The sequence below is a fragment of the Oncorhynchus kisutch genome, linkage group LG23 (genome assembly GCF_002021735.2).
Source record: "Oncorhynchus kisutch isolate 150728-3 linkage group LG23, Okis_V2, whole genome shotgun sequence".
NCBI classification, from domain to species: Eukaryota; Metazoa; Chordata; class Actinopteri; order Salmoniformes; family Salmonidae; genus Oncorhynchus; species Oncorhynchus kisutch.
This window is the reverse complement of record NC_034196.2, coordinates 21,035,259-21,061,895: the sequence shown is the minus strand read 5'-3', so window position 1 is coordinate 21,061,895 and position 26,637 is coordinate 21,035,259. Positions and strand designations below refer to the sequence as shown.

The following is a 26,637-nucleotide window of genomic DNA, read 5'->3' as shown; positions in this document are numbered from 1 at the left end:
TTTTTTTTCACCATTAACCAGGTAGGTAGGCAAGTTGAGAACAAGTTCTCATTTACAATTGCGACCTGGCCAAGATAAAGCAAAGCAGTTCGACACATACAACGACACAGAGTTACACATGGAGTAAAACAAACATACAGTTAATAATATAGTATAAACAAGTCTATATACAATGTGAGCAAATGAGGTGAGATAAGGGAGGTAAAGGCAAAAAAAAGGCCATGGTGGCAAAGTAAATACAATATAGCAAGTAAAACTGCCGAAGCTATGCTACAAGCCTCATGCAATGATAATGCATAGCCATCTCGAGACAACTCCAATATAAAATGTTTTTTTTCTCAAAGTTGGTGGGTGAAAAAACGCCACCTGTTGGAGGGAGACAGATTTTCCACCGAGTTGAGTCTCTCTCTTCCTATATCCACTAACTTCCGGCATATGAATTATGTAAATTGTCATCAGGGACTATCTAGAAATTCCTCACTTTTGTCACGGGACTCGAACTTTATCCCTTTGTGGAAGATTAAATTTGTAAATGTATACTGGTTGATTCTTAAGATAATAGGCCTAATAATTTACCAATAACACATGTGAAGTCAGACAAATACAGTTGGCTTTTTTCCCTTTCTGAATAACACCATACAGTCTTAGACACTCCCTCGGTGTGGCGCATTGCAAGACTTGACTCGCAGCTTCTAGTTGGGACTCTATCTACCATTGAGACATCTCTGTACATGGGGTTAAAGACGAAGCATGGATCAAATTCAAGAAAAAACAAGCAAGGAGGTCGATATTTATCGTGACACATGGGTCCGCTTCTTAGGTATGCAATAAAAGTGGTGTTTTTGGATGTCTTGAACCAGGGGGATGTCCCAATCACGCTAACAACAAGCGTAAACCAGTAGAACAAGCTCGAGCTGGGTTGCTAGCTCGTGAGCTATCCAGTTTTACGTCTGAATTTGAACGACTTATAAATAGATGCTCTATACTTTACGTGATATTGTTTTGTAATGGCTGCATTCGACCAATTCAAAGCCCAGCAACCCGATCAAATACCAATGTATTCAAATAACGTTAGCTAGCAATCTAATACCTGCATTCAAACAGCTAGTTAGGTTAGTGGGTTGGGTAAATTGCATGGCACTAGTAGTGATTCATTATTGACAAATAAGTAAATGCTCATCACATATTTAAGCACGAGTTCCATTGAAATGATACAATGTCTGGAATCTCAGCGTAGTAGGCCTGATAGCTACAGTTAATATAGCTGTCCCTGCATTGCAATACCATTACTCCATACTGACCTTGGAGTCAAAACTGTACAGAGGATATCTGTTCCTCATTGTCATAAGGCAATCAGGTTGATTTCAAGCTAAATGGGCCTTCTACATTTATTTTAAGGGATCAATAACAATAGCCATTGTGCAATGCGTTGACATTTTCTGCTGGGTTCTTATTGGCTGGGGGCGACATTGAAATGTGCTATGTTACTAAAATAAACCCCAGGGCCAGCTGCAAATTGGTGACTGTTATGACCTGCATGCTCTAGCTCCTCTAACACGGACTCTGACTGGTTCTCTCCTTGCCTTCTCCCTGTCTTTCTCACCCACGTAAACATTTAGCATACAACTACTTCTTTATGTTTATCAAATGAAGCATCTTTATAGCATTATAAATTATTGATCAATTATTGATATGTGTATTGTAAAGCACATTCAGTAGCCTACATAAGTAGAAATGACAATGTTAGAGAATCTGTTCAGAATGTATTGTTGTTCTGCTGTATGAGTAGCGTAACCTGTCCCAGAAACAGATTCACTGAAGTAACAGAATTTTGTTTAGTGCTGCCAGTGTGTTAGCACAAGCAGGACTCTAAATGAACTTTTTCTTTGGTAGGCTGGTCCCAGATCTGTTTGTGCTTTTGAAACCCATGTCAGTGTGTTGCTAATAGTATAGCCCATAACCGGGCTCATCTGGTTGCAAAAACACGTGACTGCCCTCCTTGACAACTTACAAACCAGTTGAACCATAGAAAAAAAATTACATTTCAAGCTAGCTGTGGAGTGAGTTTACAGCACGTTCTTAACTCCGCTACACTATCATTCTAGCTCCCTTTGACACCAAACACGACATGATAATGATAATGATAATGAGTGGCGAGAATGACTAGAATGTCAGAAAAACAGACTGGGGTACTCAGGCTATAGCACTGATGCTCCCAACTTATAGCACTGGTGCCCCCCGCACCAAACAGTATAGGAGCACTATAAAAGGTTATGCCTATCCTAACTTTTGAAACACATCTCCTGGAGTATCTAACCACTACCTTTCCTTTCTTCCAATATCATTTTAAACCATAGCCTACTGGTCATTGGTCACGTTACCAGGTTGTTAGCCAGCTAAGTAGCCTTACCAGGTAAAGGTACCAGGTAAACAGATGCACCACATGTCCTAAAGTATGTCAACACCTGCTTGTTGAACATCTCTTTCCAACCCCCCCCCCCCCCCCCCCCTCTTTGCTGCTATAACAGCTACTCTTCTAGGAAGGCTTTCCACAAGATGTTGGAACGTTGCCGCGGGGACTTGCTTTCATCCAGCCAAAAGAGTATTAGTGAGGTCGGGCACTGATGTTTGGTAGGCTAGGTAGACTAGGCCTGGCTTACAGACAGCCTTCCAATTCATTCCAAAGGTGTTCAATGGAATTGAGTCCTAGCCTGAAACATGAAAAACTGCCCTAGACCGTTATTCCTTCTCCACTAAACTTTACAGTGCATTCGGACAGGTAGGGTTCGCTTGGCATCCGCCAAACCCAGATTCGTCCGTCAGACTGCCAGACTCCAGAGAACGCGTTTCCACTCCTCCGGAGTCCAATGGCGGTGAGCTTTACACCACTCCAGCCGACGCTTGGCATTGTGATGTCAGGCTTGTGTGTGGCTGCTCAGAAACCCATTTCAAGATGCTCCTGAAGAACAGTTATTTACGTAGAGGTTACTTCCAGAGGCAGTATGGAACTCTGTAGTGAGTGTTGCAACCAAGCAGTTCCTCCTCCTAGATGTTTCCACTTCCCACAATAACAGCACTTACAGTTGACCAGGGCAGCTCTAGCAGGGCAGAAATTTGACAACCTGACTTGTTGGAAAGGTGGCATCGTACAACAGTGTCACGTTGAAAGTCCCTGAGCTCTTCAGTAAGGTCTTTATACTGCCAATGTTTGTCTTTTTTTCTTTTACTAGGCAAGTCAGTTAAGAACAAATTCTTATTTTCAATGACGGCCTAGGAACATTTGGGCAGAACGACAGATTTGTACCTTGTCAGCCCGGGGATTTGAACTCGCAACCTTTCAGTTACGAGTCCAACACTCTAACGACTAGGCTACCCTGCTGCCCCATGTGTGCCTGCCGCATGCAGATTGCATGGCTGTGTGCTCGATTTTATACACCTGTCAGCAACGGGTGTAGCTGAAATAGCCCAATCCACTAATTTGAAGGGGTGTCCACACACTATATACAAAAGTGTATCTCTCATATAACCTTGTGTCGTGTGTAAAGGCCTACAGACCTGACGCTGTGTAATGTTTTCCCACAGGGTGGCAGTACAACTTCAGCAGCAGCCAACACAGCAGGAGAAGCTGTGTAAGCGTCTAATGACAGACCACGGGCATTATTAGTCATTCCAACCCTGTTGGAGCGGACAGTGCATATTGCTCCAAAGGTCACCGCCCATTCTATGGAACGAAACGTGTCAGGGGGGTTATTGCTACTACCCACAGCCCCAAACAAAAGTGAATATTAATGTACCCCCCTTTACATGGCAGAGGTCCAAGAAGGAAATTTTGAATTATTATTCTAATACATTTTGTTTTACCTCAGGCCCCTAGCTCTGATCCGGTGGGGGTTGACTATGATTTGTTTAGAGGCCTCTCACAACAGTGAGGCAGTTAAAGCCTTAATTGCGCTTGTATCTTACCCTGTCATGTCGTCTTGTGCCCACAGGCTATGCCAACGAGGTGGGAGAGGCCTTCCGTGCCCTGGTGCCAGTGAGTGCTGTATGGGCCACATATGCAGTTGCCACCGTGTATTTTTCCGCTGATGCTGTGGACAAGGGGAAGAAGGCTGCCGTGGTAAGGAAGGAGGACATTTTGTAAAAGCAAAGCTCTGTTCTCATTCTTATCCTGTCTTCATTTGTATTGATATGAGCTACCATTCTTTTAAGGGGTCATGGAATTATTGCCCCGTGAAGCATTTATATTATGAACTTGAGTTTCCAAAAATGTAGAGAACACATACTTACAAATGACATTGCCTTTTTCAACACATACCAAAGTAAATGGAGCTTTTCCAGAAAATGCCTAGAGAATGTGTCATAGAACAAAACTCAACTCCCACACTGAAACATAAAGTGGTCTGAAGCACAGAATGTCACACTCTATGTCTATCCCTGTGCTGTAGGAGCATGGTGACAACCCAGGGAAGACAACCAAGGTGGCTGTAGCAGTGGTGGATACGTTTGTATGGCAGGCCCTGGCCTCGGTCGCTATCCCAGGCTTCACCATCAACCGTGTGTGTGCCGCCTCTCTTTACCTCCTGGGCAGAACCACGCGCCTGCCTCTCTCTGTACGCAAGTGGACCACCACGGCCATCGGCCTCTCCACCATCCCCTTCATCATACACCCCATCGACAGGTTTGTGTTGGTGGGTGAGGGTGTTAGATAGTGAAGAAAATGTTTGTCTGAATGTGTGCCAGATACAGTGCCTTGCGAAAGTATTCGGCCCCCTTGAACTTTGCGACCTTTTGCCACATTTCAGGCTTCAAACATAAAGATATAAAACTGTATTTTTTTGTGAAGAATCAACAACAAGTGGGGCACAATCATGAAGTGGAACAACATTTATTGGATATTTCAAACCTTTTTAACAAATCAAAAACTGAAAAATTGGGCGTGCAAAATTATTCAGCCCCTTTACTTTCAGTGCAGCAAACTCTCTCCAGAAGTTCAGTGAGGATCTCTGAATGATCCAATGTTGACCTAAATGACTAATGATGATAAATACAATCCACCTGTGTGTAATAAAGTCTCCGTATAAATGCACCTGCACTGTGATAGTCTCAGAGGTCCGTTAAAAGTGCAGAGAGCATCATGAAGAACAAGGAACACACCAGGCAGGTCCGAGATACTGTTGTGAAGAAGTTTAAAGCCGGATTTGGATACAAAAAGATTTCCCAAGCTTTAAACATCCCAAGGAGCACTGTGCAAGCGATAATATTGAAATGGAAGGAGTATCAGACCACTGCAAATCTACCAAGACCTGGCCGTCCCTCTAAACTTTCAGCTCATACAAGGAGAAGACTGATCAGAGATGCAGCCAAGAGGCCCATGATCACTCTGGATGAACTGCAGAGATCTACAGCTGAGGTGGGAGACTCTGTCCATAGGACAACAATCAGTCGTATATTGCACAAATCTGGCCTTTATGGAAGAGTGGCAAGAAGAAAGCCATTTCTTAAAGATATCCATAAAAAGTGTCGTTTAAAGTTTGCCACAAGCCACCTGGGAGACACACCAAACATGTGGAAGAAGGTGCTCTGGTCAGATGAAACCAAAATTGAACTTTTTGGCAACCATCACCATCCCCACTGTCAAACATGGTGGTGGCAGCATCATGGTTTGGGCCTGCTTTTCTTCAGCAGGGACAGGGAAGATGGTTAAAATTGATGGGAAGATGGATGGAGCCAAATACAGGACCATTCTGGAAGAAAACCTGATGGAGTCTGCAAAAGACCTGAGACTGGGACGGAGATTTGTCTTCCAACAAGACAATGATCCAAAGCATAAAGCAAAATCTACAATGGAATGGTTCAAAAATAAACATATCCAGGTGTTAGAATGGCCAAGTCAAAGTCCAGACCTGAATCCAATCGAGAATCTGTGGAAAGAACTGAAAACTGCTGTTCACAAATGCTCTCCATCCAACCTCACTGAGCTCGAGCTGTTTTGCAAGGAGGAATGGGAAAAAATGTCAGTCTCTCGATGTGCAAAACTGATAGAGACATACCCCAAGCGACTTATAGCTGTAATCGCAGCAAAAGGTGGCGCTACAAAGTATTAACTTAAGGGGGCTGAATAATTATGCACGCCCAATTTTTCAGTTTTTGATTTGTTAAAAAAGTTTGAAATATCCAATAAATGTCGTTCCACTTCATGATTGTGTCCCACTTGTTGTTGATTCTTCACAAAAAAATACAGTTTTATATCTTTATGTTTGAAGCCTGAAATGTGGCAAAAGGTCGCAAAGTTCAAGGGGGCCGAATACTTTCGCAAGGCACTGTATGTGACAGGGAGGCAGTGAAGGGGTGTGTGTTCGAGAGCATGATAAAGGTGTGTGTGTTTGAGAAAGAAAGAACCTGAATGTGAGCGGGAGGAAGAAATAACAGTAGCGTGTGTACTTTGGCACGTTTTCCCATCAATGTTTATGGTCCCAAGTGTGCCAAGGTATTAGCCTACAGTTAAATGTCTCAGCCTGAATGTGTTCCCCAGCTCATTGAGAGGAAAAATCGACACATTACCTTAGAAAACAGCATTACATTTTTTTTTATCTATGCATCATTTTAAGTGTCCAATTAGGAGTTGCACACCATAATGTATTTAAAAATTTTTATTTTTTAATGTGGTGTTAGATGTGTAGCCACCATTTTTATTTATCTGAATCCATTGTTGAAGAGAGGTAGGTGTATTCAGGGTCCGGTTTTTAGGGAGGGATGGGGCATTCCCCATCTTGGCTTCTGCCATCCCCCAGCTCTGAATGGCTGGTTATATTTAATCCCCGGTGCGGATGGACTTCCCCCACCTCTGGTATGCATTACATTTATTTACAGACATAAATAACGGATAATTTGCTTCTGAAGACATTTCTGTTATGTTTTATCACATGAATGGTTTGATTAGTCTGGAAGCCTGCAATTTGGGCAGCACATGGCTTTTCTCAAACGGCTGATTGTTGAGTTGCACGGTTGTCAGTGAATAGCAGTTTAAATAGGTCAGCATGCGATTTCTGAAAATATGGGAAACTCCAAATATTGACTCCACCGTTTACAACTGGAGTATCTTGCATGGCTGTGAGATATAGCCTACGGCCATTTGCGGTGAGTGCATAACACATTCATATCTATAGGCTTATATGTACTTGATGATGTCTGTAGGGAGCCAGGAGACTTTAAAAAAAAGTCCCCCCCCCAGTGTTTGAGGTGAGGTCCCATCCTTGCTACATTCTAACCTTAAAGCCGTTCTCCTTCTTTGTGCTCCACAGGGGAGTGGACTTCCTGCTGGACTCCAGCCTGCGTAAGGTCTACGGTCAATCTGCAGGAGAGAGGCATGACTAATAAGCACCAAGACCACCCTGCAGCCTGGTCCTAGTGTCCCTGGCCCGGACAGGTTAGCTCCACCAGGAAATTGAACCCACCCACCCTCTGTCCCAGACAGCACTTCCCCCCAAGCCATCTGAAAACTCTGCTGATCACTCTACTGTAACATCACTGTGAAGCACAAAGCCAATACAGCAGGGTTACTCCACTCCAGTCCTCCAGGGCCATTGTACTGTCTGCCACTTGTCTATGTCCCTCTGTTTATTCCCATCTTTTCATTTTAAACTCCAAGTTAAGGGGACCTATGTTTCTTTGGCCAGTCAATGACTTAGAATCAGGGAGAAAAGGGATCCAACAGACAGTGTTGCCCTCCTGCACTGGAGTTGAATACCTGTGGCTGCTACTGGCCTGCAGAGCCCACCTGTTTTTCTCCACTTGGCATGTATCCAGGTAACTCTTGATGTTAGCCATATTTGGGAATATTCGGGTCACTGTCTTTAGACCTGGCATTAAGTCCCTATTTTCATTACATGTTAACATCTACCATTGTTTTTGTTTATTTCTGCCTCAAAAATAATGTCTTGTACGGTTGTCTGTCACTTTGAATAGATATTTACAGAGTATATTGTGATGCACTTTTCAATGTTCAGTCTTGAGATTAACCTTCTTGTCATTTATTACAGAGGTGAACCGAATAGATGTAAGAATTCTTGAGGTTTTGGTTGGCTCTAAAGATTCAGTTACTTTGGTAGCATCTAAGGCATAGAAAGTACTGTAATAGTTGTGTAACATGCCCTATGCAGAAAGCATATGAAGGGAATATGCATAAAATACTGTAATTATTGCCAAAGATTTAGGCTACTCTAGAAGAGAACCCATCAGTATACAAAGCTGTGCTGCAATATGCAAGGAATCTGAGTCATCTTATTAAAAAATGGGAAATGCTATTGGAATATGTAAATCAGGGCGCTCCAATTCTGTTCCTGAAGAGCTACTGTTGTGTATGTTTTTGCTCCAACTCTAATCTAGCGCACCTGATTCTAATAATTAGCTGGTTGATAAGCTGAATCAACTGGGGTTGGTTTTAAAACAGGTTGGAGAGCCCTGATGTAAATTTATGTGATATACTGAATTGGGAAATGTTGCCAATTGTTCATACACCAGAACAAATATTTTGCAATCATTTTCATTTAACTTCTCAGTTATAAGTCATCTTCTGTATTTTTAATATATTGATTACTTAAAAATGTTTTGTCACCAAAACGCAACATTTTTGTGATGGTTTGAATGTTTTTTTCTAATTATTTCCCCACATAGTCACATAATCAATTTCATATTTCGATATCAATATATTTTCATGCTGGAAACAAGGGAATGTTTAACTGTTGTTAATTTCATAATATGTTTGTTTTAGCCTTAAAATTCAAATATGTTTTCAAACCTGCTACTGATGTACATTTACATTTTCTTTTAGTTGTCAGAGAAATTGATTTTTTTGTTTGTTGACAAAATGATAGTAATTTATCATCGAAAGTGAAAGTAATACTGCAATGGGCAGCTATTTAGCTATTCCCTACTCTGAAACTGTTTAAAAATATATACTGTCGAAAAACAATATCCTGTATTGTATACATTTTTTTTTTCCTGTGCAAACAATTGAACATATTCAACATGTTTTCAGTTTATCAGTGAGAATACGTTTCTTCATATGTCTTCATTTGACACTTGTTTAAATGAAACGGCAACCCCTCATACGCAGCCAAAACACTGTCGCAAATACCAGTAATGTACTTGAACCTTCGTAAATCCATACCACAGTACACCATTCCTCATGCTGTGGTGTCAGGAAAAAAAGGAGTAACTATGGATGTGTTATGACACACTCATTGGCAACAAGTAGCACAGAACTGTCTCAGTATCGTTCCTCTGGGGAATATGATTGACAACTCTCCCGAAGAGATATTGTTGTGTAATTGTGTTCGTGGTTTGACAATAAGGTCTAACAAGTTGTACAAATTGCTGTATTGATTTTAAACAACATTGCACATATTTTTCTCAATGCAGCCAGTCACAGCATTCATTCCCTGCAGATTGTACGGCCACAACATAGATTTACCAATAAAATGCCCACAGTGCCACTGTCAAAGCCAATCACATCAATCACCTCAACGAGCCAAGATTCTAGTTTAAGAAATTTGTCATGATTGAGTAAGTGATCCACAGCTGACAGCAATTCTTTTGATTAGGTGCATTAGCTCATAAAAAGTCCAGGTGGTCTGAGTGCTGGCATATTGTCAGAAAGATGTTGTTTATCCACAGTGTGCTGTTCTTGATGCTTGTGCACACAGCTGTGGCCCAAACAGGTATGCTAACATATTTGATAACTTGTTAAATGTTTGTGTACGGTCTGCCTCGATAATCTTTAAAGTTTGGATTCATTTTAATTTTGCTGATATGGATACCAATTAAAAGTTGGATGACATTCTAAATGGCTAGTTAAAATGACTTTCAAGTGACATTCCTTCCACCTACTGTAGGAGTTCCACGGATAAGATACAGGGTAGACCAGTGGACCATCTCTGTGGAGACTCCACAGAGCTATGACTCAGATGAGCTTCAGCCCTATGACTCAGATGAGCTTCAGCCCTATGACTCAGATGAGCTTCAGCCCTATGACTCAGATGAGCTTCAGACTTATGCCTCAGATGAGCTTCAACCCTATGAGTCAGATGAGATCCAACCCGTTGGACCAGACAAGTCTCTTGGTGCCAATGAACAAGGTGAGCTGATGTTTTCTCAATCATTCAATAATCCCCTTTAGTGTGTTTGCAATACTGTGGTTTGTAGTTTAGGCCATTTGACTCATTGAAAATTTGTTATATTTTTCAGGTGAGCTGACTGAGTCTCCAGTCTGGGTTCTGTTTCTGGTGGTCCCTATCGTGTTGTTGACCGCTATGGGAGCTCTGGCTGTGGGTTACTACCAGTGTGTGTGGAGGGGAGGCAGACGAGGCTACCGGCCCCGCAGAGACCTCTTGACAAACGTTTAACCAATTTGCTTTCTGCTCTGTTTGGTTTGAAAATAAATTGTTGCTAATAAATGTTAGTTCCCTGACTCCTGCATCTTGTAAAATCCTACTGCTGTGTCTGTCCATTACATGAAACAAACACAAGACCTCGTAGTTTCCTGATGTCAGTGAATCGATTGCTACTGTGACTGCTACATGGCACAACGCATGCCAAATCTGGACCTAGGCAGTTCTAGGTTGTCAAAATGGGATAGACCCGTTCACCTTATGTTTCTGTTATGTTAGGGTTGTTGGTAAGCTGTCATTTAGGACAAATTCATTGACTTGTTTTGGTGTTGCATTCAGATGACTGACCTGACGGTGCCCATGATTGCGAAACACTACTGTGATAACGACTGCTGATTTTTCAGAGCAACTTTAAAAATATACCCTTGCATACCACCAGGGGTCGTTTTGTTCTAGTATCACTAGGGTATTGGCTTTTAAACACTCTGCATATAGAACAGATGGCATGGGACCGCATCAGAAACTCACTACCGGTTTTTCCTTCCCTCAAACTCTGCTCCCAGGCAGTCGCTCTTTTTTTCCCACTGTGGTCTAGCGTCCCTCATTATCAGAACTGTTGCGATTGGCAGGTTGAAGAGGTGTGTCCATGTGACTTGTTTGAGCTGAACGTCCCGTCTCAAATCCCAACACATTCATCATGCGGCTCACCCGACCAATTATTAGGAGGCCCAAGGAGAAAGAGTGCTGATGAATTGAATTAATCTTCCCATATGTGATGGCTGGGGGTGTGTTCACAGGCGCTGGGAAAAGGGGAGCATTGTTCATCTGTCACTCCGATAGCCACATCCCTCTTTGATTTGTGCCTGGGTAGAAGGCCAAGAGAACCCCCTCCCTTTTTCGCTTCCATCCACATACCTCAAGTCACTCCCCTCATAATACATTTAGGAATCAACCGTGCCTAAAATGACTTAACCGCAGCATCTCTGCTCTCTGTATTATGTTTTTAAAGACATATTTACCACAGGCCTACCCTCACACAAAATAAATCATATGGATTAGAATAGGCTAGAACATTTTGTTCACGGTAGATTTATAAACGGGTGAGTTCATGGACAGATCACAAATTATTGCCCTCGAGTTTGAGGTCAGCAGAAGGCTACGTTTGGGTGGCAGTGTGCGTCGATTCATTAACATTCTCCCTCAGACCAAAAGTGGGAAAAAAGAAATGGCGCATATGAACTGACCACAAACGAAACGGGGGAAGGATATTTTTTTTTCTCCACTAATTGGTCTTTTCACGTCAGGTCATTTTCAGAACTGATCTGATTAGTCAAAAATATCAGAATTGGCTGCCTGTGTAAACACTAAGCTAATAAACTTTCGGCTTCATATTTAAAAATGGTGACCTTACATGGACCTTCAACTGGGTAAGTCTACTTTCACAATACATTGCTTTTGTCACGCAGACAAAATATATGTATATTAAATATACCGTACAGTCATCCCATTTCCCAAGTAAAAATAGCCTTTCAATGACAAACATTCCCAGTAATATTTTTACAGTATTACAATGCTCAGAATTGTTTCCTCTTCTCTCATCGCTAACTTCCTGGAAACCTGAAAGAACAGGGTGAGTTGGGGAGGAGCTTATATTCATGAGCTCACCTAAACTGACAGCTCTTTGAAATGTCTTTGTGGTTGTTGCCAGGTAACAAGGTAAACAATGGGCCACATGTCATTCCAAGCCTAAATCCTATGCCCCAACCCTATTTTCATTGCAAAATACTCTCATGGTAAACAGCTGATTATGGTGGATTGTAATATCAGACAATAAGCAGGAAAACACTTGCATTTCTATTGTTTTGTAACTAATTACAGAATACAGTTAACTGATACACTTCAAATTTTATTTGTCACATACACATGGTTAGCAGATGTTAACGCGAGTAGTGAAATGCTTGTGCTTCTAGTTCCGACAGTGCAGTAATATCTAACAATTCCCCAACTACCTAATACAATTCTAAAGGGGTGAATGAGAATATGTACATGTAAGTATATGGATGAGCGATGGCCGAGCGGCATAGGCAAGGTGCAATAGATGGTATAAAATACAGTATATACATGTGATATGTAAGATATGTAAACATTAAAGTGCCATTATTTAGAGTGGCATTGTATAAAGTGACTAGTGATCCATTTATTAAAGTGAGATTGAGATTGGGTCTCAATGTAGGCAGCAGCCTCTCTGAGTTAGTAATTGCTGGCCATGAGATAGAAGCTGTTTTTCAGTCTCTCAGTCCCAGCTTTGATGCACCTGTACAGACCTCGCCTTCTCGATGGTAGCACTGTGAACAGGCAGTGGCTCGGGTGGTTGATGTCCTTGATGATCTTTTTGGCCTTGCTGTGACATCGGGTGCTGTAGGTGTCATGGAGGGCAGGTATTTTGCACCCAGTGATGCGTTGTGCAGACCGCTCCACACTCTGGAGAGCCTTGCGGTTGAGGGTGGTGCAGGTGCCGTACCAGGCTAAGATACAGCTCGATAGGATGATCTTGATTGTGCATCTGTAAAAGGTTGTCAGGATTTTAGGTGAGAAGCCAAATTTCTTCAGCCACTTGTTGGTAATCAAGCCCACTAATGCTGTCGTCTGCAAACTTTATGATTGAGTTGGAGGTGTGCATGGCCACGCGGTCATGGGTGAACAGGGAGTACAGGAGAGGGCTTGATCACGCACCCTTGTGGGGCCCCAGTGTTGAGGGTCAGCAAAGTGTAGATATTGTTTCCTACCTTCAACACCTGGGGGCGGTCCAGGACCCAATTGCACAGGGCGGGAGTTGAGACCCAGGGCCTCCAGCTTGATGATGAGCTTGGAGGGTACTATGGTGTTGAATGCTGAGCTGTAGTCAATCAACAGCATTCTTACATAGGTATTCCTTTTGTCCAGATGGGATAAGGCAGTGTGCAGTGTGATGGCGATTGCGTCGTCTGTGGACTTGTTGGGGCAGTATGTAAACTGAAGTGGGTCTAGGGTGGCCGGTAAGGTGGAGATGATATGATCCTTGACTAGTCTCTAGTCATGTCTGGGCCAGCAGCCTTGCGAGGGTTAACACGTTTAAATGTTTTACTCACGTCAGCCACGGAGAAGGAGGGGGGGGGGGCGCAGTCCTTGTTAGCGGGCCACGACGGTAGCACTGTATTATCCTCAAAGCGGGCAAAGAAGGTGTTTAGTTTGTCTGGAAGCGTGACTTCTGTGTCCGTGACGTGGCTGGTTATCTTTCCTGTAGACCCTGCCACATACGTCTTGTGTCTGAGCCATTGAATTGCGACCACCTTGTCCCTGTACTGGCATTTCGCTAGTTTGATTGCCTTGCCGAGGGAATAACTACACTGTTTATATCCAGTCATATCCCCAGACCACTTTCCATGGTTAGATGCGGTGGATCGCGCTCCAATGAACTTCTTTATAAGCGCACTCACCGAGTCGTCATATAGGTCGACATTGTTCTCTGAGGCTGACCGGAACATATTCCAGTCCGCGTGATCAAAACAATCTTGAAGCGTGGCTTCCAATTCGAACCAACGTTGAATGATTCTCGTCACTGGTACATCCTGTTTGAGTTTCTGCCTAAAAGACGGAAGGAGCAAGATGGCTTCGTGGTCAGATTTGCCGAAGGGAGGGTGGGGGAGGGCATTGTATGCATCGCGGAAGTTAGAGTAGCAGTGGTAGAGGGTATTGCCCATGCGCGTAGCGCAATCAATATGCTGGTAGAATTTAGGTAGCCTTGTTCTCAAATTTGCTTTGTTAAAATCCCCAGCTACAATAAATGCAATCCCTGCATATATGGTTTCCAGTTTGTATATAGTCCAGTGAAGTTCCTTGATGGCCATCTTGGTGTCTGCTTGAGAGGGAATGTACGGAGCCTGACCAGGTGGCCCCTTCTGCGGCGGTGTTGTTTTGGGTTGACTACAGGAATTAGACCCATTGTCCTGGGTGGTGACCCAAACAGAGGATCCGCTTCGGGAAAGTCGTATTCCTGGTCGTAATGTTGGTAAGTTGACATTGCTCTTAAAAAATTGTTGAGACTCCTGACTGAGTTCCAATATATATGTCTATATCTCAGTGCCTTCGGAAAGTATTCAGACCCCTTGACTTTTCACACATTTTGTTAGGTTACAGCCTTATTCTAAAATGGATTAAATTGTTTTTTTCCCCTCATCAATCTACACACACCCCATAATGACAAAGCAAAAACAGGTTTAGATGTTTTGCTAAATTATTACTAATAGGAAAAGGTAATAACATTTACATAAGTATTCTGACCATTTACTCAGTACTTTGTTGAGGCACCTTTTGGCAGCGATTACAGCATCGAATCTTCTTGGGGATGATGTTACAAGCTTGGCACACCTGTATTTGGGGAGTTTCTCCCATTTTTCTCAGCAGATTCTCACAAACCCTGTCAGGTTGGAACGTTGCTGCACAGCTCTTTTACACTCTAGATATGTTCAATCGGGTTCAAGTCCGGGCTCAGGCTGGGCCAGTCAAGACTTGTCCAGAAGCCACTTCTGCGTTGTCTTGGCTGTGTGCTTAGGGTCGTTGTCCTATAGGAAGGTGAACCATCGCCCCAGTCATGATGCTGCTACCACCATGCTTCACTGTAGGGATGGTGCCAGGTTTCCTCCAGACTTGACGATTGGCATTCAGGCCAAAGAGTACAATCTTGGTTTCATCAGACCCGATAATCTTTCTACTCACAGTTTGAGAGTCTTTAGGTACCTTTTGGCTAACTCCAAGCGGGCTGTCATGTGGCTTTTACTGGGGATTGGCTTCCGCCTGGAAACTCTACCAAAAAGGCCATATTGGATGAGTGCTGCAGAGATGGTTGTCCTTCTAGAAGGTTCTATCTCCACAGAGAAACTCTGGGGCTCTGTCAGAGTGACCATAAAAACCCAGCCATGAGGCTGGAATTGTCTGTAGAGCTCCAAGACAGGATTGTGTCAAGGCACAGATCTGGGGAAGGCCACTTCACAGAACAGTGCAAACCGGCTCTACCCAGAATAGAAAGAGGAGTGAGAGGCCCCGGTGCACAACTGAGCAAGATGACAAGTACATTAGAGTGTCTAGTTTGAGAAGCAGAAGCCTCACAAGTCCTCAACTGGCAGCTTCATTAAATAGTACCCGCAAAACCCCAGTCTCAATGTCAACAGTGAAGAGGCGACTCCGGGGATGCTGGACTTCTAGGAAGAGTTGTAAAGAAAAAGCCATATCTCAGACTGGACAATAAAAAGAAAAGATTAAGATGGGCAAATGGACACAGACACTGGACAGAGGTAGATTGGAAAAAAGTGTTATGGACAGACTAATCTAAGTTTGAGGTGTTCCGATCACAAAGAAAAACATTCGTGAGATGCAGAAAAAATGAAAAGATGCTGGAGGAGTGCTTGATGCCATGTGTCAAGCATGGTGGAGGCAATGTGATGGGCTGGGGGTGCTTTGGTGGTGGTAAAGTGGGAGATTTGTACAGGGTAAAAGGGATCTTGAAGGAAGTCTTTCACTCCGTTTTGCAACGCCATGCCATACCCTGTGGACGGCGCTTAATTGGAGACAATTTCCTCCTACTACAGGACAATGACTCAAAGCACAGCTCCAAACTATGCAAGAACTATTTAGTTAAGAAGCAGTCAGCTGGTATTCTCTCTATAATGGAGTGTCCAGCACAGTCACCGGATCTCAACCCTATTGAGCTGTTGTGGGAGCAGCTTGACCGTATGGTACGTAAGAAGTGTCCATCAAGCCAATCCAATCTGTGGTTCAGGAAGCATGGGGTGAGTCTCTTCAGATTACCTCAACAAATTGACGACTAGAATGCCAAAGGTCCCTCCAGCATGACAACAAATGTTTACACATGTTAAGTTTGCTGAAAATAAACGCAGTTGACAGTGAGAGGACGTTTCTTTTTTTGCTGAGTTTACATTAAATTAGTTGCAAAATGAATAGGTAATGTAGACAAGACATTGACAAGGTAAGATATAACTTTGCTTTCGTCAAAGAATCCTCCATTTGCAGCAATTACAGTTACTGTAATTACTGTAATTGCTGCAAATGGAGGATCCTTTGATGAAAGCAAAGTTATTTATGGTGGCATTGTCATGCTGGAGGGTCATGTCAGGTTGAGCCTGCAGAAGGGTACCACATGAGGGAGGAGGATGTATTCCCTGTAATGCACAGCGTTAAGATTGCCTGCAATAACAACAAGCTCAGTCCGATGATGCTGTGACACACTGCCCCAGACTATGATGGACCCTCCACCTCCAAATCGATCCCGCTCCAGAGTACAGGCCTCGGTGTAACACTCATTTGAGGTATGCGGTCAGCTGTAGGGCTGGCTCAGGGAAGAGGACGCCCCTGCCTTGCATAGTCCCGTGGGACATCTTAATTGGGCATGGGACACAAGCTAAGGCTTGATCACCCTTTAGCTGGCCACCTTTGATGAGGGTGTTTAGTGATTAAAGGCTGAAACACCCACTGATTCGAAGGCACACTACTGAGGATGTGTCCCAAAATTGACATCTTAACCCAGTCTAAGAAATAAACCTCCCATGCCACTCTGTCAACATCACGGCAAATCTCATGTGAGTGCATTCCATCTATTGGCACAATGGACAGTTTTTAACATCTCGTCCCGTGTTTTATGATTCTAATCATCTGGACCAGTCCAGTGACTGCTGTGAAAGGACAGCTGACAACATAGGAAAGTCTGTGTGACAGCTTGGAGAGACAGCTGACCGGAGGGAATAGACCCCACTGGGGCTGTCATGGGCTAGCTACCCATGTTGGCAGTCTCCGACACTGTTTCAGTATGTTGGAGACACCCGCTAAGTGCTACTGAAAGTCAACAAAGGAACATACCCCTAGAGCCTGCGAGAGCTGGGGCGCAAGATGGCTCAACGACTGATCACACGGTTACGGACCCAGGAATGGAAACAACTACGAGTAGGAACACAGCACATGAGACAACCATAACAGCAGCAGGACACACACTTCAGGTGTGCAGCTGTGTTTGGGAGAGAGTAACATCGGCAAGGGGGTTAAGGATCCATCAAGGGAGGAAAAGGTGCTTGGGAGAGCAGAGACAGGGACCTCGCATTGACCAGTACTTTTTTAAATTAAATGTTTTTATTTATTTCACCTTTATTTAACCAGGTAGGCTAGTTGAGAACAAGTTCTCATTTGCAACTGTGACCTGGCCAAGATAAAGCATAGCAGTATGAACAGACAACACAGAGTTACACATGGAGTAAACAATTAACAAGTCAATAACACAGTAGAAAAAAAGGGGAGTCTATATACATTGTGTGCAAAAGGCATGAGGAGGTAGGCGAATAATTACAATTTTGCAGATTAACACTGGAGTGATAAATGATCAGATGGTCATGTACAGGTAGAGATATTGGTGTGCAAAAGAGCAGAAAAGTAAATAAATAAAAACAGTATGGGGATGAGGTAGGTAAAAATTGGTGGGCTATTTACCGATAGACTATGTACAGCTGCAGCGATCGGTTAGCTGCTCAGATAGCAGATGTTTGAAGTTGGTGAGGGAGATAAAAGTCTCCAACTTCAGCGATTTTTACAATTCGTTCCAGTCTCAGGCAGCAGAGAACTGGAACGAAAGGCGGCCAAATGAGGTGTTGGCTTTAGGGATGATCAGTGAGATACACCTGCTGGAGCGCGTGCTACGGATGGGTGTTGCCATCGTGACCAGTGAACTGAGATAAGGTGGAGCTTTACCTAGCATGGACTTGTAGATGACCTGGAGCCAGTGGGTCTGGCGACGAATATGTAGCGAGGGCCAGCCGACTAGAGCATACAGGTCGCAGTGGTGGGTGGTATAAGGTGCTTTAGTGACAAAACGGATGGCACTGTGATAAACTGCATCCTGTTTGCTGAGTAGAGTGTTGCAAGCAATTTTGTAGATGACATCGCCGAAGTCGAGGATCGGTAGGATAGTCAGTTTTACTAGGGTAAGTTTGGCGGCGTGAGTGAAGGAGGCTTTGTTGCGGAATAGAAAGCCGACTCTAGATTTGATTTTTGATGTTTGATATGAGTCTGGAAGGAGAGTTTACAGTCTAGCCAGACACCTAGGTACTTATAGATGTCCACATATTCAAGGTCGGAACCATCCAGGGTGGTGATGCTGGTCAGGCGTGCGGGTGCAGGCAGCGAACTGTTGAAAAGCATGCATTTGGTTTTACTAGCGTTTAAGAGCAGTTGGAGGCCACGGAAGGAGTGTTGTATGGCATTGAAGCTCGTTTGGAGGTTAGATAGCACAGTGTCCAAGGACGGGCCGGAAGTCTATAGAATGGTGTCATCTGCATAGAGGTGGATCAGGGAATCGCCCGCAGCAAGAGCAACATCATTGATATATACAGAGAAAAGAGTTGGCCCGAGGGTTGAATCCTGTGGCACCCCCATAGAGACTGCCAGAGGACCGGACAGCATGCCCTCCGATTTGACACACTGAACTCTGTCTGCAAAGTAGTTGGTGAACCAGGCAAGGCAGTCATCTGAAAAACCGAGGCTATTGAGTCTGCCGATAAGAATATGGTGATTGACAGAGTCGAAAGCCTTGGCAAGGTCGATGAAGACGGCTGCACAGTACTGTCTTTTATCGATGGCGGTTATGATATCGTTTAGTACCTTGAGCGTGGCTGAGGTGCACCCGTGACCAGCTCGGAAACCAGATTGCACAGCGGAGAAGGTATGGTGGGATTCGAGATGGTCAGTGACCTGTTTGTTGACTTGGCTTTCGAAGACCTTAGATAGGCAGCTCAGGATGAATATAGGTCTGTAACAGTTTGGGTCCATGGTGTCTCCCCCTTTGAAGAGGGGGATGACTGCGGCAGCTTTCCAATCCTTGGGGATCTCAGACGATATGAAAGAGAGGTTGAACAGGCTGGTAATAGGGGTTGCGACAATGGCGGCGGATAGTTTCAGAAATAGAGGGTCCAGATTGTCAAGCCCAGCTGATTTCTACGGGGTCCAGGTTTTGCAGCTCTTTCAGAACATCTGCTATCTGGATTTGGGTAAAGGAGGACCTGGAGAGGCTTGGGCGAGTAGCTGCGGGGGGGGGGGGGCGGAGCTGTTGGCCAAGGTTGGAGTAGCCAGACGGAAGGCATGGCCAGCCGTTGAGAAATGCTTGTTGAAGTTTTCGATAATCATGGATTTATCGGTGGTGACCGTGTTACCTAGCCTCAGTGCAGTGGGCAGCTGGGAGGAGGTGCTCTTGTTCTCCATGGACTTCACAGTGTCCCAGAACTTTTTGGAGTTGGAGCTACAGGATGCAAATTTCTGCCTCAAGAAGCTGGCCTTAGCTTTCCTGACTGACTGCGTGTATTGGTTCCTGACTTCACTGAACAGTTGCATATCGCAGGGAACATTCGATGCTATTGCAGTCCGCCACAGGATGTTTTTGTGCTGGTCGAGGGCAGTCAGGTCTGGAGTGAACCAAGGGCTATATCTGTTCTTAGTTCTGCATTTTTTGAACGGAGCATGCTTATCTAAAATGGTGAGGAAGTTACTTTTAAAGAATGACCAGGCATCCTCAACTGACGGGATGAGGTTAATGTCCTTCCAGGATACCCGGGCCAGGTTGATTAGAAAGGCCTGCTCACAGAAGTGTTTTAGGGAGCGTTTGACAGTGATGAGGGGTGGTCGTTTGACTGCGGCTCCGTAGCGGATACAGGCAATGAGGCAGTGATCGCTGAGATCCTGGTTGAAGACAGCGGAGGTGTATTTGGAGGGCCAGTTGGTCAGGATGACGTCTATGAGGGTGCCCTTGTTTACAGATTTAGGGTTGTACCTGGTGGGTTCCTTGATGATTTGTGTGAGATTGAGGGCATCTAGCTTAGATTGTAGGACTGCCGGGGTGTTAAGCATATCCCAGTTTAGGTCACCTAACAGAACAAACTCTGAAGCTAGATGGGGGGCGATCAATTCACAAATGGTGTCCAGGGCACAGCTGGGAGCTGAGGGGGTCGGTAGCAGGCGGCAACAGTGAGAGACTTATTTCTGGAGAGAGTAATTTTCAAAATTAGTAGTTCGAACTGTTTGGGTATGGACCTGGAAAGTATGACATTACTTTCAGGCTATCTCTGCAGTAGACTGCAACTCCTCCCCCTTTGGCAGTTCTATCTTGACGGAAAATGTTATAGTTGGGTATGGAAATCTCAGAATTTTTGGTGGCCTTCCTGAGCCAGGATTCAGACACGGCAAGGACATCAGGGTTAGCAGAGTGTGCTAAAGCAGTGAGTAAAACAAACTTAGGGAGGAGGCTTCTGATGTTGACATGCATGAAACCAAGGCTTTTTCGATCACAGAAGTCAACAAATGAGGGTGCCTGGGGACATGCAGGGGTTTACCTCCACATCATCCGCGGAACAGAGGAGGAGTAGAATGAGGGTGCGGCTAAAGGCTATCAAAACTGGTCGCCTAGAGCGTTGGGGACAGAGAATAAAAGGAGCAGATTTCTGGGCATGGTAGAATATATTCAGGGCATAATGCGCAGACAGGGGTATGGTGGGGTGCGGGTACAGCGGAGGTAAGCCCAGGCACTGGATGATGATGAGAGAGGTTGTATCACTGGACATGCTGGTTGTAATGGGTGAGGTCACCGCATGTGTGGGAGGTGGGACAAAGGAGGTATCAGGGGTATGAAGAGTGGAACTAGGGGCTCTATTGTAAACTAAAACAATGATAACTAACCTGACCAACAGTATACAAGGCATATTGACATTTGAGAGAGACATACAGCGAGGCATACAGTAATCACAGGTGTTGAATTGGGAGAGCTAGCTAAAACAGTAGCTAAAACAGTAGGTGAGACAACAACAGCTAATCAGCTAGCACAACAACAGCAGGTTAAATGGCGTTGACTAGGCAGGGAGGGTCGGATTAACTACACACAGAGCCTGAGTGCGGCTGGGGCCGACAGATAAACATAAACAAGCAGAATGGAGTACCGTGATTAATGGACAGTCCAGCATGCAACAGCTATGTAGCCAAGTGATCAGTGTCCAGGGGGCAGCGGTGGATGGGGCAGGGAAGCTAGACTGGCGAGTATTATCCAGGTAAAAAAAACTGGCTGGCCGTGCAGAAGGTAAAAGGTAAAAGCCGCTAGCAGTGGCTAACAATGACTAAATAGCGTGTAGCTAGTTAGCTGGTTAGCTTCTGGAGGTTCTTGAGTGTGTTCTAAAAATAAAAAATAATAGCGATTCCGTATCGCATTGGGTGAGGCAGGTTACCGGAAGGTATAAACTAATTAAAAATCGAAAAGAGATTGAAAGTAAATATGGGTCCACTGCGTGGTTGGGACGCGGCGATTCAGACGATTAGCAGGCCTGTGCTAACAAGCTAACAGTTAGTAGGCCGGGGCTAAACAAGGTAGCAGTTAGCGGACCGGGGCTAAACAAGCTAGCAGTTAGCAGGCCGAATTATCAAGCAAGGAGATAGCAAGGGCTAGAAAGTTAGCCTTTGGGGGACGTCGCGATGGGGTGAGTCTGTTTATGCCTCTTCATGCGGTGACATCGATAGACCGGTCGTGGGTCCGGATATTGTAGCCCAGGAGTATGCTTGGTTGGTAGCACAGGAGCTCTGGCCAGGCTAGCTTCAAGCTAAGTGGGTGGAAACGCAAGCCAGGAGTAAGCACCCGGGGTTGCGGTTAGCTAGTTCGCTAGTTGTGAAGATCCAACTGAAAATGTTCCGTTTGCAGTGGGAATCCGGGGATAAAAAAATAATAGGTCCGTTATGCTCTGGTTAGAGTCGCGTTGTTCGAACTGGCGAGAGCTTTCCGAGCTAAAGGTTAGCTGATGACCGGTTAGCTGAAGACCGCTAGCAATGGTTTGCTGACTGATAGTTGGTAGTTAGCTGGCTAGCTTCAGTTGAGGGGTTCCGGATCCGAAGTAAATATAAATACTTTAGAAAAAAAAGCAGATCCGCGCTACATTGGGTGAGGCGGGTTGCAGGAGAGTATTTAGAAGTTGAGGTTTAGCAAAATGTTTTAAAAGATATGCGAAGAAAAATATGTAAAAAAATGATATATACAAGGAACACGACACGACAAGACGTCTGACTGCTACGCCATCTTGGATCTTACGAAGCAGCCAGTCAAATCAGTCGAATGTAGCACAGCGACGGGACGCAAACCAAAGTTCGCAGAGCATCAGCACCCCTGTAACGGAGGAGGATAACACAAGCACAGAAATGCCGGTGGATGAACTCACCCAACCACAGAGACCTCTAAAAGAGGAAAAGATCAAAGGGCACAGACCGAGTGTGAAGTGGCCCAAAGCTGTTGAAAAGAGAGAGTGGGAAACAATCAACAACGACCTGACAAAAATCTTGGAACAACAGGTAGGAACAGCAGAGAAAAAGCTTGAAAGGAAAGACATTATCTACCACTACGGAGAAGAGCGCTTTGGAGTAAACGAAAGGAGAAGTGGCAAAACACCACCCGCGCCAGCCAAATCTAGGAGGCAGCAGGAGATCGAGATACTTGTCAGATAGAGAAGGCAGCTGAGGAAGCAGTGGAAGAAGGCCTCTGATGCAGAGAGAGAAGGTATCATGCTACTCCAAGCAGACATTAAATGTCGGCTGGCAACCTTGCGAAGAGCGGAAAACTTAAGGAAACTTTGTAGGAAGAAGGAACACTCAAGAACACGGTTCTATAAAAACCCCTTTAAGTTTGTCAAAGACCTCTTCGCAAAGGAAAAGTGCGGAATCCTAAAAACTCCAAATCCAGAACTGGAAGAACATCTGGAAATGGTCCACCAGGACATGAAAAGGCATGAGCAGATAATCATCCCACATGATATCCCACCTATTCAACCACCAGCCAGAATCCAATCTGGACACTGATCCTCCAAATGGAGGGAAGTAGAGAACGTTGTCCGAAGAGCAAGAGCGGCCTCGGCTCCTGGGCCTAATGGAGTACCATACAAGCTCTACAAGAATGCCCCGGATGTGTGGCAGAAGGAAATAATACCAAAGGCATGGCGAAGGGCTGGTGGTGTGCTAATCCCGAAAGAGAAGGATGCGACAGACATCAGTCAATTCCGACCAATCTCCCTTCTCAACGTCGAAGGGAAGATCTTTTTCAGTATAATAGCACAGAGGCTGTCCACTTATCTGGAAAGGAACAAGTACATTGATACATCTGTACAGAAAGCAGGCATTCCTGGTTTCTCTGGTTGCCTGGAACATACTAGTATGATTTGGCACCAGATCCAAACAGCTAAGAAGGACAAGAGAGACCTCTATGTCATCTTCCTCGACCTGGCCAATGCCTTTGGCTCAGTTCCCCATGAACTCCTCTGGGAATCCGTCAACATTTTCCACGTACCAGAACCCATCACTACACTGGTAAAGGCCTATTTCCAAGACCTGCAATTGTGTTTCACAACACCTGACTTCACAACAACATGGCAGCGCTTGGAAGTAGGCATAATGGCAGGCTGTACAATTTCTCCTCTGGCCTTCATTATGGCCATGGAAGTCATCATCAGGGCATCGAGATGGGTGGTCGGCGGTGAGAGAACTAAGGAAGGGCTCCCTCTCCCACCTATCCGAGCATACATGGATGACATGACTACACTGACCACCACTGCAGCATGCACCAGGCGGCTACTTGCAAAGCTGCAGGATAACATCAAGTGGGCCTGGATGAAAATCAAGCCAAGCAAATCTCGAAGCATCTCCATAGTCAAGGGACAGCTTAAAGATGTGAGGTTCTGCATTGGAGATGACCCGATACCAACGGTGTCTGAGCAACCCATCAAGAGCCTGGGTAGATGGTACAACGAAAGCCTCCGGGATAAAGATCAAGTGCAGCCTGTAAGGCAGGACATCGCCGACGGTCTTGAGAATATCAACAAGACCCTACTGCCTGGGAAGCTCAAGCTTTGGTGCCTACAGTTTGGACTTCTCCCCCGGGTAACTCACCGTCTATGAGGTCCCAATAACAACAGTGGAGAAGATGGAGCAAACCATTACCTCATAAGTGAAGAAATGGCTGGGTGTCCCACGATGCCTGAGTAACATCGGCCTCTATGGCAAAGGGGTCCTTGAACTACCTCTTACAAGTCTAACGGAGGAGTACAAGTGCTCTAAAGTAAGACTTCAGATGACATTGAAGGATTCCAAAGACCAGACCATTAGCAAGGCTGCACCTCCCCTACAAACTGGACGGAAATGGACATCATCCAAGGCTGTGCAGCAAGCAACATCAGCCCTGAGACACCAAGACATTGTGGGGAATATCCAGCATGGAAGAGGCCTGGCAGCAAGCAAACCAACGTTCCATAAGGCAACAACATCTGAATGCAGGAAGCTGGTGGTCGAGGAGGTGCGCAGACAGGAGGAGACTGCAAGAAGTGCAAAGGCTGTCTCTCTTGCTAAACAAGGGCAATGGACGCGGTGGGAAGGCCTGGAGAGGAGAAAGCTTTGGCAAATGGAGACAAGCAACATCAGCTTCATCATAAGAGCTGTTTATGATGTGCTTCCATCACCAAAAAATCTACATCAATGGTATGGCGAGGACTCAACCTGCCCCCTCTGCCCAGCTCCAGCGACTCTCAGGCATATAATGACAGGTTGCAAGACCAGCCTCTCACAAGGCCGCTACACCTGGAGGCACAATCAGGTCCTCAAGAGCCTGGCTGCAGCACTTGAGACCAAGAGGAGTGCAACCAATTCATTACCTCCAAAAACAAGCAATCCCGTCAAAACAACAACATTCATCCGAGAGGGACAGAAAAGGACCAAGCATCCTCCTACGAAGCCAGAAACTGGACACCTAGCCATGGCCCGGGACTGGAAGATGCTTGTCGATATTGGCCAGCAACTAATTCTTCCACCTGAGATTGCTTCTACCAACCTTAGGCCAGACATGGTACTCTGGTCCCCTTCACGAAAGGCTGTGTACATCATAGAGCTCACAGTCCCGTGGGAAAACTCTGTTGAAAAGGCCTACGAGCGTAAGAAACTGCGTTACACAGAGTTGGCAGCAGACGCAACTCAGCGTGGCTAGAATGCAGAAGTCTGGCCAGTTGAAGTGGGATGCAGAGGATTTGTGGCTTCTTCCACCATCAGGTTGCTGAAAGAACTTAGAATCCATGGACAGGCTCTGCGGCAGACCGTCAGAGCAGTTTCTCAAGCAGCTGAAAGAGGCAGCCAGTGGATCTGGATCAAACGGAAGGACCCTTGCTGGGCTATAACTTCATGACCCCCACCTCCACCTGAGAACCCAATTCAGATCCCTCCAACTTGAGGAGGGCATATGAGGTATGCGGTCAGCTGTAGGGCTGGCTCAGGGAAGAGGACGCCCCTGCCTTGCATAGTCCCGTGGGACATCTTAATTGGGCATGGGACACAAGCTAAGGCTTGATCACCCTTTAGCTGGCCACCTTTGATGAGGGTGTTTAGTGATTAAAGGCTGAAACACCCACTGATTCGAAGGCACAATACTGAGCATGTGTCCCAAAATTGACATCTTAACCCAGTCTAAGAAATAAACCTCCCATGCCACTCTGTCAACATCACGGCAAATCTCATGTGAGTGCATTCCATCTATTGGCACAAGTTTTTAACATCTCGTCCCGTGTTTTATGATTCTAATCATCTGGACCAGTCCAGTGACTGCTGTGAAAGGACAGCTGACAACATAGGAAAGTCTGTGTGACAGCTTGGAGAGACAGCTGACCGGAGGGAATAGACCCCACTGGGGCTGTCATGGGCTAGCTACCCATGTTGGCAGTCTCCGACACTGTTTCAGTATGTTGGAGACACCCGCTAAGTGCTACTGAAAGTCAACAAAGGAACATACCCCTAGAGCCTGCGAGAGCTGGGGCGCAAGATGGCTCAACGACTGATCACACGGTTACGGACCCAGGAACGGAAACAACTACGAGTAGGAACACAGCACATGAGACAACCATAACAGCAGCAGGACACACACTTCAGGTGTGCAGCTGTGTTTGGGAGAGAGTAACATCGGCAAGGGGGTTAAGGATCCATCAAGGGAGGAAAAGGTGCTTGGGAGAGCAGAGACAGGGACCTCGCATTGACCAGTACTTTTTTAAATTAAATGTTTTTATTTATTTCACCTTTATTTAACCAGGTAGGCTAGTTGAGAACAAGTTCTCATTTGCAACTGTGACCTGGCCAAGATAAAGCATAGCAGTATGAACAGACAACA

At 45.1% G+C, this 26,637-nt stretch overlaps 1 protein-coding gene across 2 annotated transcripts; it reads left to right on the top strand.

Annotated features, from left to right (window-relative positions):
• Positions 1 to 641: 641 nt before the first annotated feature.
• mtfp1 (mitochondrial fission process 1) lies at positions 642 to 10,468 on the top strand. 2 transcript variants are annotated; one of them, XM_020457810.2, is made up of 6 exons: positions 642 to 820; positions 3,990 to 4,117; positions 4,446 to 4,678; positions 7,302 to 9,719; positions 9,894 to 10,136; positions 10,246 to 10,468. In XM_020457810.2, the coding sequence occupies exons 1-4, from the start codon at positions 751 to 753 to the stop codon at positions 7,372 to 7,374; spliced, it is 504 nt and encodes a 167-aa protein (XP_020313399.1). In that variant the 5' UTR covers positions 642 to 750; the 3' UTR covers positions 7,375 to 9,719; positions 9,894 to 10,136; positions 10,246 to 10,468. The 2 variants fall into 2 exon arrangements, with proteins under 2 accessions (XP_020313399.1, XP_031658724.1); XM_031802864.1 differs by lacking the exon at positions 642 to 820 and adding an exon at positions 3,496 to 3,629.
• The last annotated feature ends 16,169 nt before the right edge of the window (positions 10,469 to 26,637 follow it).

Coding starts and splice junctions, on each gene's coding strand:
- mtfp1 (XM_020457810.2), top strand. CDS start 751: ATGGATCAAATTCAAGAAAAAACAAGCAAGGAGGTCGATATTTATCGT. Junction 821..3,989: donor CACATGGGTCCGCTTCTTAG/GTATGCAATAAA, acceptor TTGTGCCCACAG/GCTATGCCAACGAGGTGGGA. Junction 4,679..7,301: donor ATCATACACCCCATCGACAG/GTTTGTGTTGGT, acceptor TGTGCTCCACAG/GGGAGTGGACTTCCTGCTGG.